Genomic DNA, 16,032 nt, shown 5'->3' with positions numbered 1-16,032 from the left:
CAAAGATGTGCATTCTCCACATCAGCGGAAGTGCTTCACACTAAAATTTATAATTAAGTGCTATACATGATAGAGCTTAGTGGCTGAACCTTGCCTGGCACGCACAGAGCCTCAGGTTCAATCCCAAACACATTAAAAAGTCAAACTTTACAGTTAAGATATAAATGTTTCTTTCTTTCTTTTTTTTTTTTTTTCCCCGGAGCTGGGGACCGAACCCAGGGCCTTGTGCTTGCTAGGCAAGCGCTCTACCGCTGAGCTAAACCCCCAACCCCCGATATAAATGTTTCTTACAACTGACTGTGTAACTTGAAATATTGTAAAATTATGAAAAGTTTAAGACTGTTGAATAATGAGAGGAAGAAAATAGAATTTTAGACAAAGCAAAGTCATGTATGAATGGGCATTACTCACAGCATGTCATTTAAGGAAAACTATGGGCTGGAGAATTGACTCACTGGTTAAGAGCACGTGTTGTTCTTGCAAAGGACCCGGGTTTGATTCCCAGCACCCGCATGGAGACTCCTTCTTAGGCACCAGGCATGCATGTGGTGAAGAGACATACACACAGGCAAAGCACTTGTACACACAAAATAAATCTTAAAAAAGAAAGAAAAGTCAGACTACTACAGTAAGAGACATCAAAGAAATAAAATGAGAAGCCTAGAAATAAAATTCAGATACACAGCATCTACTGATCCTAATGTGACAACAGTGACAACGCCATTCAATAAGGGACAGTATCCTCAATAGGCAGCACCAGGACAGTGAGACGTGCCCCCCACCACCACAAGAATATAACAAACACCTACAAAACACCAGCCACAAAAATTAATTAAAAATGGAATTAAGTGCAAAAACTACACCAATAAAACTCAAATGAACAAAAACCATGGATGTAACTCTCAATGACAAAATATATTCTTAGTTATAACCTCAAATGTACAACAAAGAAAAAGCAAACAGACCTTGATCAAACTTCAATCTGTGAGAAGAACCTATTGCTTGTGTTAAAGTGCGCCTACAGAATGAGAGAGAATATCTACAAATCACACATAACTATATTATCCCAATTATATCAATATTTACAACTTGACATTAAAAAGACAGCCTAGTGAGAACTGGGTAAAACATTCCCAGAGACTTGTGACCAAAGATCTAAAATGGCAGACAGAACATGAAGTAACTACAGAATGACAACTGAATCCTGAATCCACAGTGAACCCTGAGTGTGCAATCCCAGCATTCAGGTAGTCGAGGCATGAGTACCTGCAGGCCCAAGGCATCCTGAGCTATATACATCCTGTCTCAAATAAAACACAATTACCCAACCAAGCACCACTGCCACCACTACACAAGCCACTAAGCTGGTTATTTAAGAGAGAGAAAGAGAAGGAAGGAGGGAGGAAACAAGGTTGTTGGCAAGGATATTAAGAAACTGGAGCTCTTATAGATTGCTGATGATGGGCAGGTGCTTAGAAAACAATTGGAGACTTAAAATAATTACCTAGATACATATTCAACCTAATAACAAGTGTGCAGACAGGCATATATAAACAAGTGCTCATAGCAACATTGTGTACAATAACCAAAAGAATGCACACCAGTGGATGGAATCCATAGATGCAGGGCAGGCCCTTACCGTGCAATATTCCATACTGTTCTACCTCTGTATGACAGGCAGCACTATCTCACAGCAGTGATATGTACGAGCACAAATATTCCACACTGTGATGTTCTACTGTTAGGAGCTATGCCCTTAAAACCCTCCATTACTGATGTTAATATTATAGTTAGAGTTAAGTATGACTGAGTTCATTAAGAGGTCAGGACGATGGAAAATCCCCAGCCAGCTGCAGAAGGCTAATACTAATCTGATGGTCAGGATGCCTAATGATATGACAAACTTGTGACCTTCCTGAGAAACCAACATCCTGCTGACGTCAGTCGATTGCCTGACCACAAGAGCAGTGTCCTTGGCCTGTGTAAGTGTTTCCCACTTCCCTCCTCCCTCTCTTACCCCTGCTATGGTATAAATTCAGCCTTGGGAAAAAATAAAATTTGTCACCTTGATCAGACTCTTGCCTTGGCATCCGAGTCTCTTGTTCCCTATTCTCTCCTAGGTGGGCCCCAACCTCCGCTGACTGCCCTGCGGGCCAGGGCAAACTGGTGCCCAACATGGGGCTTTTAGGGGTTACAGAGGAGAGAACGCCGTTCACCAGGGAAGGAAAGGCCTATCCGTTTATCACAAAAGCATCAGGGTGACTTTGGCATGATACGATGCCACGGCACTTGCCATGAGACAGTCTGGAAGGTTGCAGAGCAGGTGCAGATCTTAAGGTAAGTTTAGGTGATGGGACAAGCATTCTACAGCCACCTTTGGTGACAGGACTCAAGGAGTCACTCAAGACTCGAGGAATAGGGTTAAGAAAAATGAACTAAAGAAATTCTTAGACTTTGTAGGAAATATTTGTCCATGATTCCCCCAAGAGGGAACAATTGGTGCAAAAAGATAGCACAGAGTTAGTGATTGTTTTAAAGTCTATGATGAGACTTTTGGCCCTGAAAAATTTCCAGTTGCTGCCTTCAGTTACTGGTCTCTTATTAATGATATCCTTAGGACTATCCCTGCAGCCGCCAGTTCCTGCTGAATTCGGAACAGACTCTGGCTGGGTTTACCCTGGGATGGTATCAGGAGAGTCTTGGCACGGGCTCTTCAGCTACTCCAACTGGAGGCTGTAACCAAGGTCAGGATCAATGTTTTCTTTTCCAGGGGCCTCTAACCCAGTCAGACAGCTTGGTGAAGAGCTGGGGACTGCTACTGGAGTCCTGGAATTCAGAGGCACAGGGAGGGCTGTAATTATATTAAAGATCAGTACTCCAGTGTCAGCAATCTCTTTATTGGATGTAAGAGGCAGAAAGCCCAGATCAACTGTGACTCCTGCCTCAGGAATGGCAGGAATGGAGTCCTTATTGCCCCTGGCAAGGCAGTTATCTTTGACTATAGCTTACTCTCAGATACCTGAGGCTTCATTCGGATCATACTCCCCTGGGTGAGCCTCCCTTTAACACTCTGGAGGCTCAAATGCTTTTCTCCCCTGGTCTCTTGGCGGAGACAGCTTATTTGGTGTCCAAGAGCCTAATAGCCCCTTTATTAAACAGCTAGCTTTTGAAAATGCCAACTCCTCTAGGAGGTTCTTCCTTCTGGACACTGGGCTCCCAAGGCTCCAAGCATGCCCAATGCTCTCCCGGCCAATCCGACTAGTGCCAGAGCTCCAGGTTTTGCCTGCAATCCTAGGCAGGGCCAGAACAGTGCAGTTTCTAGGACTCTTGGGTCTGTCGAAATTCCTCACATGCGGCTTTATCTACAGCCTGCACTCCACCAAGAGGAGTTGCTTGCTCAAAGAGCTGCATGGCTTTTTGTGATCTTTCTGAGCAACCAACATCCTGTTGACGTCAGGATGCCTAATGATATGACACACTTTGTGACCTTTCTGAGAAACCAACATCTGGTGGTCAGGTTGCCTCGTAAGACAAACTTGTGGTGGTCAGGATGCCTAATATGACAAACCTGTGACCTTTCTGACATCCTGCTGACGTCAGCCAATTGCCTGACCACAAGAGCAGTGTCCTTGGCCTGTGTAAATGTTTCCAGCTTCACCCCTTCCTCTGCTACCCCTGCTATGGTATAAATTCAGCCTTGATCAGACTCTTGTCTTGACATCCTTCTTCACGTCTTGTTTCCCCCATTCTCTCCTAGGTGGTCCCCAATCCACTGACTGCCCTGCGGGCCAGAGCATTCTACCTCTGTATATAGAAGCACTATCTCACAGAAGTGATATGTCAAGAACAAGCACTGGTACCACTTAAGAGTCCTTGAGAGAAAAGAACTTCTTTGTTCTGTTGCAATCTTAAAGGACCACAATTGCATATATAGTAAGTACACTGCTGGTCAAAATGTACGAAGAACTCATGACTACCACAACCAACACTAAGTGACTCTAAACCCTAAATTTGCATGGTATCAGCTAGATGTGGTGATACAGATCTATAACCCCAACCCCTGAGAGGCTGAGGCAGGAGAACTGCAAATTAGCTACACAGCTATATGGCTAGCTGTACACACCAAGATCAAGCTCAAAACAAACAGTAACAAGAGACACAATGTCAGAATTATTTTTAATCCAACTTTATTTACCAAATGACAGATTTAAACCAACTAAATGAAGGTTAAAAGTAAAAAATGTATTCATCAGTGTGGTGGTCTGAGTGAGAATGGTCTCCATAGGCTCATGTATTTCAATGCCTGGTTCCTAGTCCATAGAACAGTTCTGGGAAAGATTTGGAGGTGTGGCCTTGTTAGAAGGACTTTGAATTTTACACCAGACCCAGTTTATCTATGTGTGTCTCTGTTTCTCTCATCTGACTATCTCTTTGTGAGTGTGTGTGTGTGTGTGTGTGTGTGTGTGTATGTGTGTGTCTGTCTGTCTGCCTGCCTGCCTGCCTGTATATGTCTCTCTCTTTTCCTCCCTCCCTCCGTGGTTCTTACCGTGTAAGCTCTTACCTACTATTCCAACATGGCTGCCGCCTGCCATGCTCCCCACCAGGATGGTCAGGGACTCATCCTATGAAAGTATAAGCAAGCCTCCAATTAAATGCTTTCTTTTGTAAGCTGCTTTGGCCAACCTCACTGCCATAGAAAAGTAACTAAGACAATCAGTAATATGGTATCAACCAAATTCTACCAACCATGACCAAGTAGGTTCGGTTGATCATATAAATTGCCAGACTAATGAGAATGCACACGCATACACACACACATACACACCAATCATACTCTACTTCATCCATAAAAGACAAAAAAAACCCACACACATATGAAAATTTTGTGTTACAAGGGGCATTATCAAGAAAACAGAGCTAAGGATCTAGGTTACTTACCTAGCCTGGTCAGGTCCTAGGTTCAAGCCCCAGCATCACAAAAGGATGGTAAGAGAAGACATAGTTCTATAGCCACCCACCCTTCCACCCAGATCCACAAACTAGTAACAGCACCGCATGTGTCAATTATTAAAGTTATACAAAATACTGTGGTCACTAAGACAAGACAGAGTGCAGGTGATAATTTCAATAGACACTGCTTAATAAGATCCAGTTAACTTTTTTTACTACAGTCCTTTTTTCCTTTTTATTATTTTCATTTACTTATTCTCCTTTTTTAGACAGGGTCTCACTATGTAGTTCACACTGGTCTGGAATCTACTGTGTAGACCAGGAGAACCTCTAACTCCGAGATCAATCTGCCTGTCTCTGGAATGCTAGGAATAAAGGCATAAACCACTATGCCAAACATTTTCTCTTAACAGAACCTACCTGTTGCAAGGCACAAGTTAGGGGATTTACATGTCACTTACTTAAGAGGCTGGCAAGGTGGCTCAGGGTTGCAGAGAGCTTGACTCTTGCAGAGGACCAGAATTCAACTTTTAGCACCAATTCAGGCAGCTCACAAACGCCTGTAACTCAACTTCAGTAGACCCAATGCACTCTTCTGGCCTCAAAAGTGCACATTCTCACTCATGTGCCCATAAATAAAATTTCAAAATGTAAAACCAAGAGAATTATTAGATTATGCATCCTTTCCTTTTTATTATCATCTAACTATATAAATGATTTAAAAACCAGTTCAAACGTGTGCAAGTGAGAATGGATTGCTGAGTCAGATTATGGGAGCTACAGGTTGTCTTTAAAGCTAGGGGCCAGAAAGATAATAGATTTCAAAATTTACAATATCTGAAAATGCACAAAGGGGGATACAACACAAATCAAAACATTAAATCCACATACATTTCATACAATTAAATAATTTAATTAGTTTTTTGAGACAAGGTTTCTCTGTGCAGTCCTGTCCTAGAATAGCTCTATAGACCAGGCTGGCCTTGAACTCAAATCTCTGATCTCTGCCCAACAAGTGCTATGATTAAAGGCGTGTAACACCACCACCCAGCAAACAGTATGAAGGAACTTTATATATTGTTTTGGGCACACTTCCATTTCAACAATAAAACATTAAATGAGATCAAGGGCAGAGTTTTCTCAGTTTCCTTTAGGGGAGGCTTTGTACTAATAACACCCCCCTCCCCATCATAAGGATTTGGTTCCCAGAAACAATTCACATTTCCTACTTTATTCTTTTTTTTTTTTTTTTTTTGGTTCTTTTTTTTTTTCAGAGCTGGGGACCGAACCCAGGGCCTTGCGCTTCCTAGGTAAGCGCTCTACCACTGAGCTAAGTCCCCAGCCCCCCTACTTTATTCTTAATCTTATGTAGGTGTGGCACACACTAGCATGCAGTAAGTACACACACATGAGAGATGTGCAGTGCCCCAGGAGGTCAGAAAGGGATCTGATCCTCTGGAGCTAGAGTTAAAGGTAGTGGTAAACCACCTGTCATGGTGCTGGGACCCAAACTCAGGCTGCCCGCCAGAACTCTGCGCTCTTCCTAACCACCGAGCCGTCTCTTCAGCCCCACAAATCACACTTCTATCACAGACATCTGTTATCCTGTCTGTACCTGACTGGATGAATGCACTAAAGCATCATCTAGGGTTAGACACTTTGCATGACAGGCAGAACACCCACAGGGAGGGTCTGTCCAAAATTACAGAGCAACATCGGCGGTTAAAAGCAATGAATGGCTTTTTAACACACTGAATCCCAAACACCTGCTTGCTGAACCCTGCCTTCCATGATAGACAATTTCCAGACAAATGGGCGAAAAAAATGTTTGCTTTCCCTCTGTGTTTGGGTGGGAACTTTATCCAGAAGGCTTGGAAAGAGGTTGTTGGATTTCATTAATTAAGGCACAGAAAAGATTCCTCTAAACGGAAAGATCTACGATACTTAGTTATTATTACCTTTAAATAGATTTGAGGAGAAAAGAAAATGAATAGTAAAAACAAACAAACAAACGAACAATCTGGATCCTTGTCCCACTGCACATTACCAGTGACATCCACTGTAAGGACCACGGAAATAACAGGCTATCCCTACAGCATGCATGGTCCCACACTATCGATATGCAAACTGGACAAGGAAGGCTGTAGGCATAAACAGTGTCTGACTCATCTGTGTCTATGGAGTCCTGCCTTCTGTCTCACATTTCCTCAGTCAGTAAAAAAAAAAAAAAAAAAACAACCAAAGGAACTTGTTACCCATCAGATGGGGAAGCTCCTTCTCACAATTTATACAAGCCCCAAAATTCCAGAATCCTAAAATACAGATAAAACAATCTAAATATCCCAGCTACTGAAAATAAAACATATGCCATTCATGCAAAAATCAGATATATAAAATTAGTTGGAACCCAATACTAAATGGCTAAAAAGTTAAAATAAGGATTGCAAATAAGGCCATGGACAAGAACCATCAGGTAACTTCTGTTCTTTGCAAGAGTTAAAGTGTCTCTGCCTCCTTATCTACCAAGCAGCTGCTTACTTCTCACCACTTCTACCTGGGTGGAAACATGCTGACTGAACAGAGCTCTGGAAGCCTGAGGTAGGATGACACAAAATGTCTCAACTAGGGTCCCTCAAAGAAACACTCCCCAAACCAAGACATTTTCTTTTTAGACTTCCTTCCTAGTCTTCATTACTGTTCATTAAATTTTTTTTGAAAAATATCTTATAAGGATGTCATTTTAATAGGCAGAAAAAGAAAGCGAACTCACAAAGCTGTTTGTTTTTTTTCCCCAACCCTAACACCTCATATGAGATATCAAAGTTTAGAGTGTCCAACAAGTGTAATTTAGAACTGGTCACGTGATGGTCTTTGCAGACCAGCAAAGGCAGCGTGATGCTTTAATACAGAGACAGAACACAGAGATGATAAATAGATGACTGACAGAACTCAAAATCTTTCTCAGAAAAAAAAAGGTGACTCATGTAAGCCAATGTCCTATCAATGGTTCAGAACTATACCTTCTTACCTTTTTCTAGTCTCCTGATCTGATTAACAGTAACTTTCAGGCCACTCTTTAAGCCCCTACCCCCTTTCTAGAGTGCTCTACAGATCCCTCTCTGTTAACGCTCACACTTAAATCTGTAATAAACCCTGCTCCTCATAAACTCGAACTTTGCCACAAGAAACCCAGAATCTATTCTCCAGACCAGCTTACATTCCTAAAACCAAAATACAAGGCTAGTTTTAATTCTACTCGCCAGATAGCCAACTCGAGGTCCACAAACTTAACATTCCGATGTACGGTTAATAATAGCTGTAACTTCAAAACCTCGACTGTGAGAACCACGGCAATGGAGTGCCACAGGGCTTGGGTTTATGTTCGGTTACCTGTGGAGTTTTTAAAATAAGTTGAATGGCTACTGCTTAAAGATGAAACTGAACCAGATGGCTGCAGACTCCCAGGAAGTCAACTCAACCGAAAAAAGGTAAAAGAACATAATCGAACGTGACACGGGCATGCTCCCCAAAATTTCCGCCAAAGTAGCTCAGAGACCCTCCTCTCCCTGAAAAGACTTTTTTTTTAGGGTTAGAAAGCAGCGACCCCGAATGGTTCCTTCCCCTCCTTCTGTCTTATGGGAAGTGGTAGGAAGCCAAGACATACGCGAGAAAGACAGGCCGGAAGACGGAAAGCCAGAAAGCAGGAGTCTGGGCAACCGGCACTTTAAATAACCCCAGAAGTGTTTCCAACTTGGCATACAAGACGAGGGAGCCGCTGGGCCACCACTCCGCAGCCCCGAACAACTTCGAAGTTCCTGAGCTGCTCCGGGAGGCGTTCCCAGGGTCAGGGGCGGCGAGCGAGCCGCTCCCGGCCGGCCCTACCCTAGCTGCCAGGGCCCGGCTCGCACTCACCTGGGCCGTAGGCCTGGCTTAGCTGCGCCCGAGCCCGGCCCCACACCGCCCGGAACCCCCGCAAACGACCTCCGAGTGCCCCAGCCCCAAGCCTCGGACCGCAGTCCGAGCCCCGACCGCGGGACGCGCCTCGTCGAGGTTCGCCCACCCAGGGCCCCGCGCGACGACCCCCGGCCCGAGCCCCGCCGCCTAACCTGTCTTCGCTCTTGTTTTTCTGTTTCTTCCCCATCGCTTGTCAGCGGCGCTCGTGGCCACGGCCCCTCGGTTCGGTGTCTCACAGACCCACTGTCTCCCAGCCGACTCCAATGCCCGCTCGGCTCGGTCCCCCTCGCGCCGCCGCCTCTCGCACCCGGCTCTCCACAGACCCGCGCACTGGGACAGGGCACATATGGTGTGAGCCCTCAGTACGCAAGCGCATCGCCCCGCCGCCTCGGCGTGGGGACGCAGGGCGCGGCTCATCGAGAGCGGCGCTTCGGCTAGAGCGTCTGGAGTTGACCCGCCGGCCAGGTGGGAACTCGAGCGCCCCCTAGCCGCAAGTGAGCGCCGCGCACCGACGCCCAGCAGCTCCCGGGTTCTAGAACCTGGAGGAGGACAATGAGGCCGTTCATTTCCCACTGTCAAGCACCCTCCCCGGGGCTGGCATTCGACGCCGAAGTGGGACTGAAAACTCCCCTCGCCTCAGCTGCGGGAAGTCCACTGCAGGACCACAAGGAGCCAATGATGAGCTTTCTGGGGTTGGCAGGACCAAAAACAGAAACAAAAACAAAAATACCAATTCAGACACTGAATTGTCAACTGTGTACTTCTATTAAGGGAAAAAGACATAAGGGCACAGCGACCGGACCCCTAATATGAATCTTCTCATGAGCAAGTTCTAAAAATGCATGTGTGTAAGATAAAATGGGGAGGGAAGATCCTGGAGTGGTGAAATTTTTCTCCATATGTTTTTGTGCACTGTTATAGTGTGAGCTGTGTACAAATTTATAGCATACTGGAAGCTACACTTTAGAAACTATTAAACGCAAGGCAAACGAAGCCCCTCTGTCACTCAAGCGCAAGACCCGGCTCGTTTCCACGTAGCTTTGCGAGCTGGGACCCGCAGTCAGTGCATAAAAACTACATTTCCCAGCGTCCTTAGCGCCCATCCCTCCGGCCATTAGCCCACGTGAAGTGTAGGCTCAGAAGTCAGTAGTTCCGGGTGGCGAAGGATAAGAGCTTCTCCGAGGCTTTCGTCACTCTCCACCGCCCCTTCCGCAGGTTATATCGCGAGAGGGCTGTAGCCAATGAAAAGGTGGAGCTGACAGCTCATTCGCCGCCCTTAACAATTGCTGTGAGGTTGAAACCTGCGTGAACCTGGTCGGTGCTCTTGGTCTGCGGCTCCCTCTCTCCGTAGGCTTCACCAATAATCCAGGTACGGCAGAGGGTTCTGTAGCCGATCTTGCCACTGCGTCCCCGTGTAGATGAAGGACACACATCGGCTGCACATCCGGCTGGGCTGGGGGCGGCTGGGAGGGCCTCGTCTGGGCGGCTGCGGAGGCTACGGCGCATGCGCCCCAGTTAGTGCGAACTAGCGTCCTCCCCACCCCCCGGAACTCCTCCACCAGTCCCTTGAGCTCAGGGAGTGGCGAAGAGTCCGCTGACAGGTACACGGGGTTAGGGTTTCGGGTAGGAGTTTGTAGGGGAACAAATAAGTGTCAGCCCCCCCAGTTCATCGGTAAGAGTAATACTTAACAAATAGAAAGTTATGGGGAACCACTAAGCTACACATCCTTAGCCCCACCTAACCCAGCGCAGCACTTATTAGTCTCATGAAGCTCTGAATTTAAACTTAAAGGTCTGTGAAAACCTCAGGGATAAGCGACTACTATGCCCTGTTAATGGCAGATTGTGAGTAGCTGGTCTCGGATCCCTTCATCTAGATCTTCCTGAAGAGTCACAGTCTTATTGTATCTCTCCTCCCCAGGTTAGGGAACCTGGGGATACAGCTTTTAAGTTGTATAATATTCATGAGGAGCTGAAAATTGAGGCTTAGAGGGTAGTTTAGGGATTTTTTTTTAAAATAAATGGTCTTATGTAGTAGCCCAGGCCTGTCCTCCAAATATATCCAAGGATGGTCTCAAACTCCTGATCCTTATGCTTCTGCCCTTGAGAACTGAGGTTACAGTCATAAGCCACCGTGCCCAGGGTTATTTTGTGTGCGAGTTGATTAGTTTTAGCTGCCAACTTTATGCAGTAACTTACAGTCACCTGGGAAGAAAGACTCATTGAGAAATTGGGTAAATCAGGTTGGCCAGTGGGTATCTTTATTCTGGGGCCTACATGGCTGAGTTTTAAGGCCAAAATGATGCCTCCAACATGGCGCCTGTTAAGGTCTCAGGCCTTATAGAGACCCTGTCTTTTAAAGAAAAACAGAAACAAAACAAAAAGAAAACAAAAACAAAAAACCCAGAGTGTAAACTTAATACTTGTTTTTTTATGAACCCCTCCCCTCCCCCAGCACCAAGACCATTTAGGAAAATGGAAGGAAATGGATCTATCGACATGTTCTCAGAAGTCCTAGAAAACCAGTTCCTCCAGGCTGCTAAGCTAGTGGAAAATCACTTGGACTCTGAAATTCAGAAACTGGATCAGATCGGTGAAGATGAGCTGGAACTGCTCAAAGAAAAGAGACTGGCGGCGCTCCGGAAGGCTCAGCAGCAGAAACAAGTAACCTCCGCCTGCTCTCTGAAACCACTGTAACCCTGTGCTCCTGACTGCACTGTGCAGTCATGTGACTTTCCCTCCTCACTTGCAGGATGTTCCGAATTCACACGACACTGTTCAGTAGCTGCCCAGGAATAAAACATTAGGGAAGACTTAGGCAAGATGTACCATTTGACTGAGGCGATGACATGTGAAAGAGAGACATTGAGACTTTTTCTTAGGGCAAGCTTAGGGTCCACACATCAAAAAGAAATACGATGGTTGTGTGTGAGAAAATATTTCTAAGTGTTAGACTTGCGTTTTTATTAGGTTGTCTTGTCTTTTGTGGGAGGGCAGGACAGGAGCAGGATCTCACTGTGTAGCCATGATTGGCCTAGAAATCTCAGACATTTTACCGCTTCTGCCTCCGAAGCGCTGGGGCCCAAGGTGTGCACCAGCACCCCCATTCTGTCTGTCATCTTCATGGCCACTCAGTGACATGGTTGGGTTGTCGCACCCACTTACAAGAGAGAAGGTGAAGTGGAAGGCTCCTTAAAACTGGTCAGTGCGCTTACCTAGGAAGCGCAAGGCCCTGGGTTCGGTCCCCAGCTCCGAAAAAAAAAAAAGAACCAAAAAAAAAAAAAAAAACGGTCAGTAAATGTCGGATGGGCGTGGCCACTGCAGCCTCCCTTGTTACTTTTCTCCTAACCAGCAGCCTGAAAGGGAGAGTGAGCATCCGTTGAGGTGACAAGCTTTCTGCTACAGGGAAGGGGAAGGGGCTGGAAGAGTCCCAGGCTTGGTTGACAAAGGCCCTGCCTCAGCTTGGGAACCTGAATTAGATGTGAGGCTTTTTTCCCTGGCTTTGGACACCACGTGGGTGGGATACTTTTCCTTCTGAGGACTCTGCTCACTATTGGCTGCTCTAGAAGCCCCGGCCTGTTTTGAGATTACTGTCAGAAGCAGATAGGGTCCTAAGCTTCCTGAGCTTCGATAACTGCACTGTCCCCCAGGGTGGATGGGCTTTATTTCATGAGGTGGTTTGGTTTAGTTTGGTTGTCTGTTTAGTTATGCTGTGGATAGGACATTATTTCTTAAATTTGAGATTGTCATAGGATTATATCATTCCCCCTTCCCTTTGCTCCTTCCAAGCCATCCCATATTCTCCCTTTCACGCTCACAGCCTCTGTTCTCACTAATTGTTGTTACATCCCTATATGTGTGTGTGTGTAGACATACACATTTCTAAATATGCCCTGCTCAGTCTGTAATGTTAACTCGTGTGTACATTTTCAAGACTGACCATTTGGTAGTGGACAGCCAGTTGGCGTGCTTTTCCCTGGAGAAGACTCTTCCTCCCACTCTCAACATTCTTTAGTTGCCTGTGAGAGCATTACTTTCTAAAGTGTAGAAAATAGTGAGTGTGTGTGTGTGTCTCCGTGGTAGAGCTCTCCTGTCTCCTGCTCTTGCTCCTGGTTCAGTCCCTCACATCACAAAAATAAACCGAAAAACCGTTTTGTAATCAAACAACCCTGATTTTATTAGTTTAAAGAGCACACATGTGAAAGTTAAATTGGTATTTTCATGTTATGTCTCACAGACCTAAATTCTGGCTGTGAAACTTAAAATGAAGCAGGTAAATGAACAAGGTGCAGAACTGCCCTAATGAACCCCTGTCATGAGACGGTCACTCCTGCCCACAGACTAGCTCTGCACAATGGCCACTGAGATCCTAGGAAAGCCAACTGCTGAAGGAACACCTGCTATGCAATAGAATTGATTCCCTTACAAAATTACACAATGATTAAGAGATATAAAACACTCGGTACCACGAAAACACGTGTCAGCTGGGTCTCTTGCTTCTCTTGAAATTAGGAATGGCTTTCCAAAGGACACGGGGAGTACAGGGAAATCGGCAGCGAGAGAGACTTCTTTCAAGAGGTCAAGGAGAGTGAGAAGGTGGTTTGCCATTTCTACAGAGACACCACATTCAGGTAACCTGGCTTCCGCTCTTCTCTCTACTGGGATGAGACATGTGCGTAGAGACACTGCTGACTTAGAGCAGTCACGTGTGGTGATGTGGTCACAGGTGTTTTCATTATTGTGAAGATTAGCCTAAGCCAGCAAGCACCTTGCAAGTAAATAAGTCGGTCTTATCTGAAGTCAGTAGTCCTGTGTAAATGTTTCATTGTGCCGAGCTGTGGTTTCTCCATGTAAGTCAAAAGACATCCAGAAGTAAGTGCTTGTAATTCTTACCAAAACAATAATTTGATATGCTGTGTTCATAGGATGCTGGAAATTGGGAGCCAACAACTTTCATAATTGTTTATCCCTTCAGTCTTTGTCCTCTTGGTAAGGACACAGTGGCTTGACCAAGTCTTTCAGCAGAACTGCAGTTGGAACAGTCAGATTTGGAGAGAAGTAATTTCCCTTAAGGCAACCCAGAAAGTAGCAGGACTCCCGAGTTACATTTTTTGAGGGAGAGAACTGAGAATTTGGACATGCTAAACAACTGCCCTACAACCAAGCTCAGCCCAAGAGGTGGTGTGTGTGTATGTGTGTGTGTGCCTTCAAAATGGGTTAGTTGCCAACCTTTGAAAATTGACAACTTAAGAACTAGTCAGATTTTTTAAAAACTAGAAAAGCTGATAACAGATTTAGAATCATAATAGCAATTTTCTGGTGCTGCCTTTCTCAGGTGGACGTGCAGGGTAACTGACTCGCTGCACTTCAGCCCTTCCTCAGTAGGGAGAGAAGACAGGGCTGAGGTACAGTGAGGGCCTCAGCTTAACCTCAGAGCCACCACTTCAGTGTTAACGCTTTTCAGGGCCTGAGTGCCTTGGATTAATTTACTGAGAATTAGAAAGGCAGAGGCATAAGAAGTGCCAGCCCACCACAGCAGGGGTAAAGCAAACTACCAAGAGCAGAAGTCAGGTGGAGGTAACTGATGGAGGAGACAGTGAACCACTGGGGTGCTCACCTCCAGGCTGATCTGGGAACCCAAATTCAAACCATTCTATTGTCTTGTATACAGCCTCCAAAGTCCCCTCACAGAGTAAACTGGGCACATCTGTGAATGAGCATTTGTCTGTCAAACATTTATCGTAGCCCTCTGAGGTGTGGGTCACGATTCTCTTCCTTGCATGGAGAGTGAAGTGACTCGGCTACTGGGTGATGGAGGAGTCCCATGTTTTAAAAGTGAGACTGCACTTTTATTAAGATTTATCTATTCTTTGGGAATAAATGTGTGCCTTGCCAGCATGTGTGTCTCTGCGGCGTACGTGCACACAGATCAGAAGATGGACTCAGATGCCCTGGGGCTGTCATTGGGAATGGATGTGAACCACGTGGGTGCTGGCAGTGGACCCTGCAGTGGTTCTCTGCAGGAGCGGCCATGATCTTAACGCTGAGCATTCTCTTCAGCTCTGCCTCTGGGTTTTTAACTGCTGTTCTGTTCTGTTCTGTTCTGGTAGGTGTTTCATTTGTTACTTGTTTTGTAGAGGTTTTTCTTTGTTCAGTTTGTTGATGGTGGTGTTTTTGCAGTGTTAGAGAATAAACCCACAGCTTCATGCATGGCACAATTTTTCTTTTCTTAAGACAGGGAGGGTCTTGCTGTATAGCTCTGGCTCGCCAGGAATATTCACCTGCTTCTGCCTCCCACGTACTGGAATTGAAGGCATACAGCACAATGCTAGATTTTTAAAGATAGATTGATTGCTTGTGAGACTAGACAGAGGGCAGCAAGGAGGATCTCTGTGTTGAGCTGTAAGACCTTCTCTCAGAACAACAGCATGTACTAACTGACAAATGGCCTGGTCATAGGCTTTATTAAAATAGGTTCCTTCTACAGTTGGAGTGTGGAGGGAGTTTATGTTTCTCACAGATTCGTAGTTTGTTTTGAGCATCATTTAAAACCTGTTATCTGCTCTTTTTCCATTTTATCTCTAAAATCTTGTCTTGTTTTGTTATTTTGGTTTTCTGAGACAGTGTCTCTGTGTAGACCAGGCTGCCCTAGAGCTAACAGAGAATCTACCTGCCTCTGCCTCCAAGTGCAAGGATTTAAGGCAGGTACCACTGCACCTGGTCTAATCCCTGAAGTCTCATTACTGAACCATCTGGCAACCATCTTAAGCCAACAAGACAAGATTAGACATCAAGGACGCAGGAAATGCCTGAGCCCGGACCTAGTTCTAGAGTGACCCATGTACTCAAGAGTCACCTGTGCACTTCCCTGTGCCACCCGGAGACTTTCCACTCATCTGTAGTCTGTAACAGTTACCTATTAGTGAGTGGTAGTGGGGCACAGGATTCCTGTCTCAAAATAAATAAGTAAATAAGAGTCACCTCTAACGAACCCTGTGCTTACGAACCACTGATCATAAAACATTGGCAGTTCATTTAGAAACACACTAGGAGCTTGGTTTGTGTAAAGCAGATTTTAATTTAAAGACAGTGTTCCTTCCTCTTCAGGCTTAGTAAAGAGTATGGAGC

At 45.4% G+C, this 16,032-nt stretch overlaps 2 protein-coding genes across 2 annotated transcripts in view; one reads left to right on the top strand and one right to left on the bottom strand.

Moving 5' to 3' along the window:
- Positions 1 to 9,239, bottom strand: part of Eif5b (eukaryotic translation initiation factor 5B) — a 54,635-nt gene extending 45,396 nt beyond the window's left edge. The window contains 1 exon segment of the mRNA NM_001110141.1: positions 9,057 to 9,239. Within this exon segment, the coding sequence (NP_001103611.1) occupies positions 9,057 to 9,091 (35 nt within the window). The 5' untranslated portion in view covers positions 9,092 to 9,239.
- Positions 9,240 to 10,183: 944 nt separating this feature from the next.
- Txndc9 (thioredoxin domain containing 9) overlaps positions 10,184 to 16,032 on the top strand; it is a 9,866-nt gene continuing 4,017 nt past the window's right edge. The window contains 3 exon segments of the mRNA NM_172032.2: positions 10,184 to 10,273; positions 11,360 to 11,568; positions 13,417 to 13,535. Of these exon segments, the coding sequence (NP_742029.3) occupies positions 11,380 to 11,568; positions 13,417 to 13,535 (308 nt within the window). The 5' untranslated portion in view covers positions 10,184 to 10,273; positions 11,360 to 11,379.

This window comes from Rattus norvegicus, chromosome 9, assembly GCF_021556685.1.
Source record: "Rattus norvegicus strain SHRSP/BbbUtx chromosome 9, alternate assembly SHRSP_T2T, whole genome shotgun sequence".
NCBI classification, from domain to species: domain Eukaryota; kingdom Metazoa; phylum Chordata; class Mammalia; order Rodentia; family Muridae; genus Rattus; species Rattus norvegicus.
This window is presented reverse-complemented; position numbering and strand designations above follow the sequence as displayed.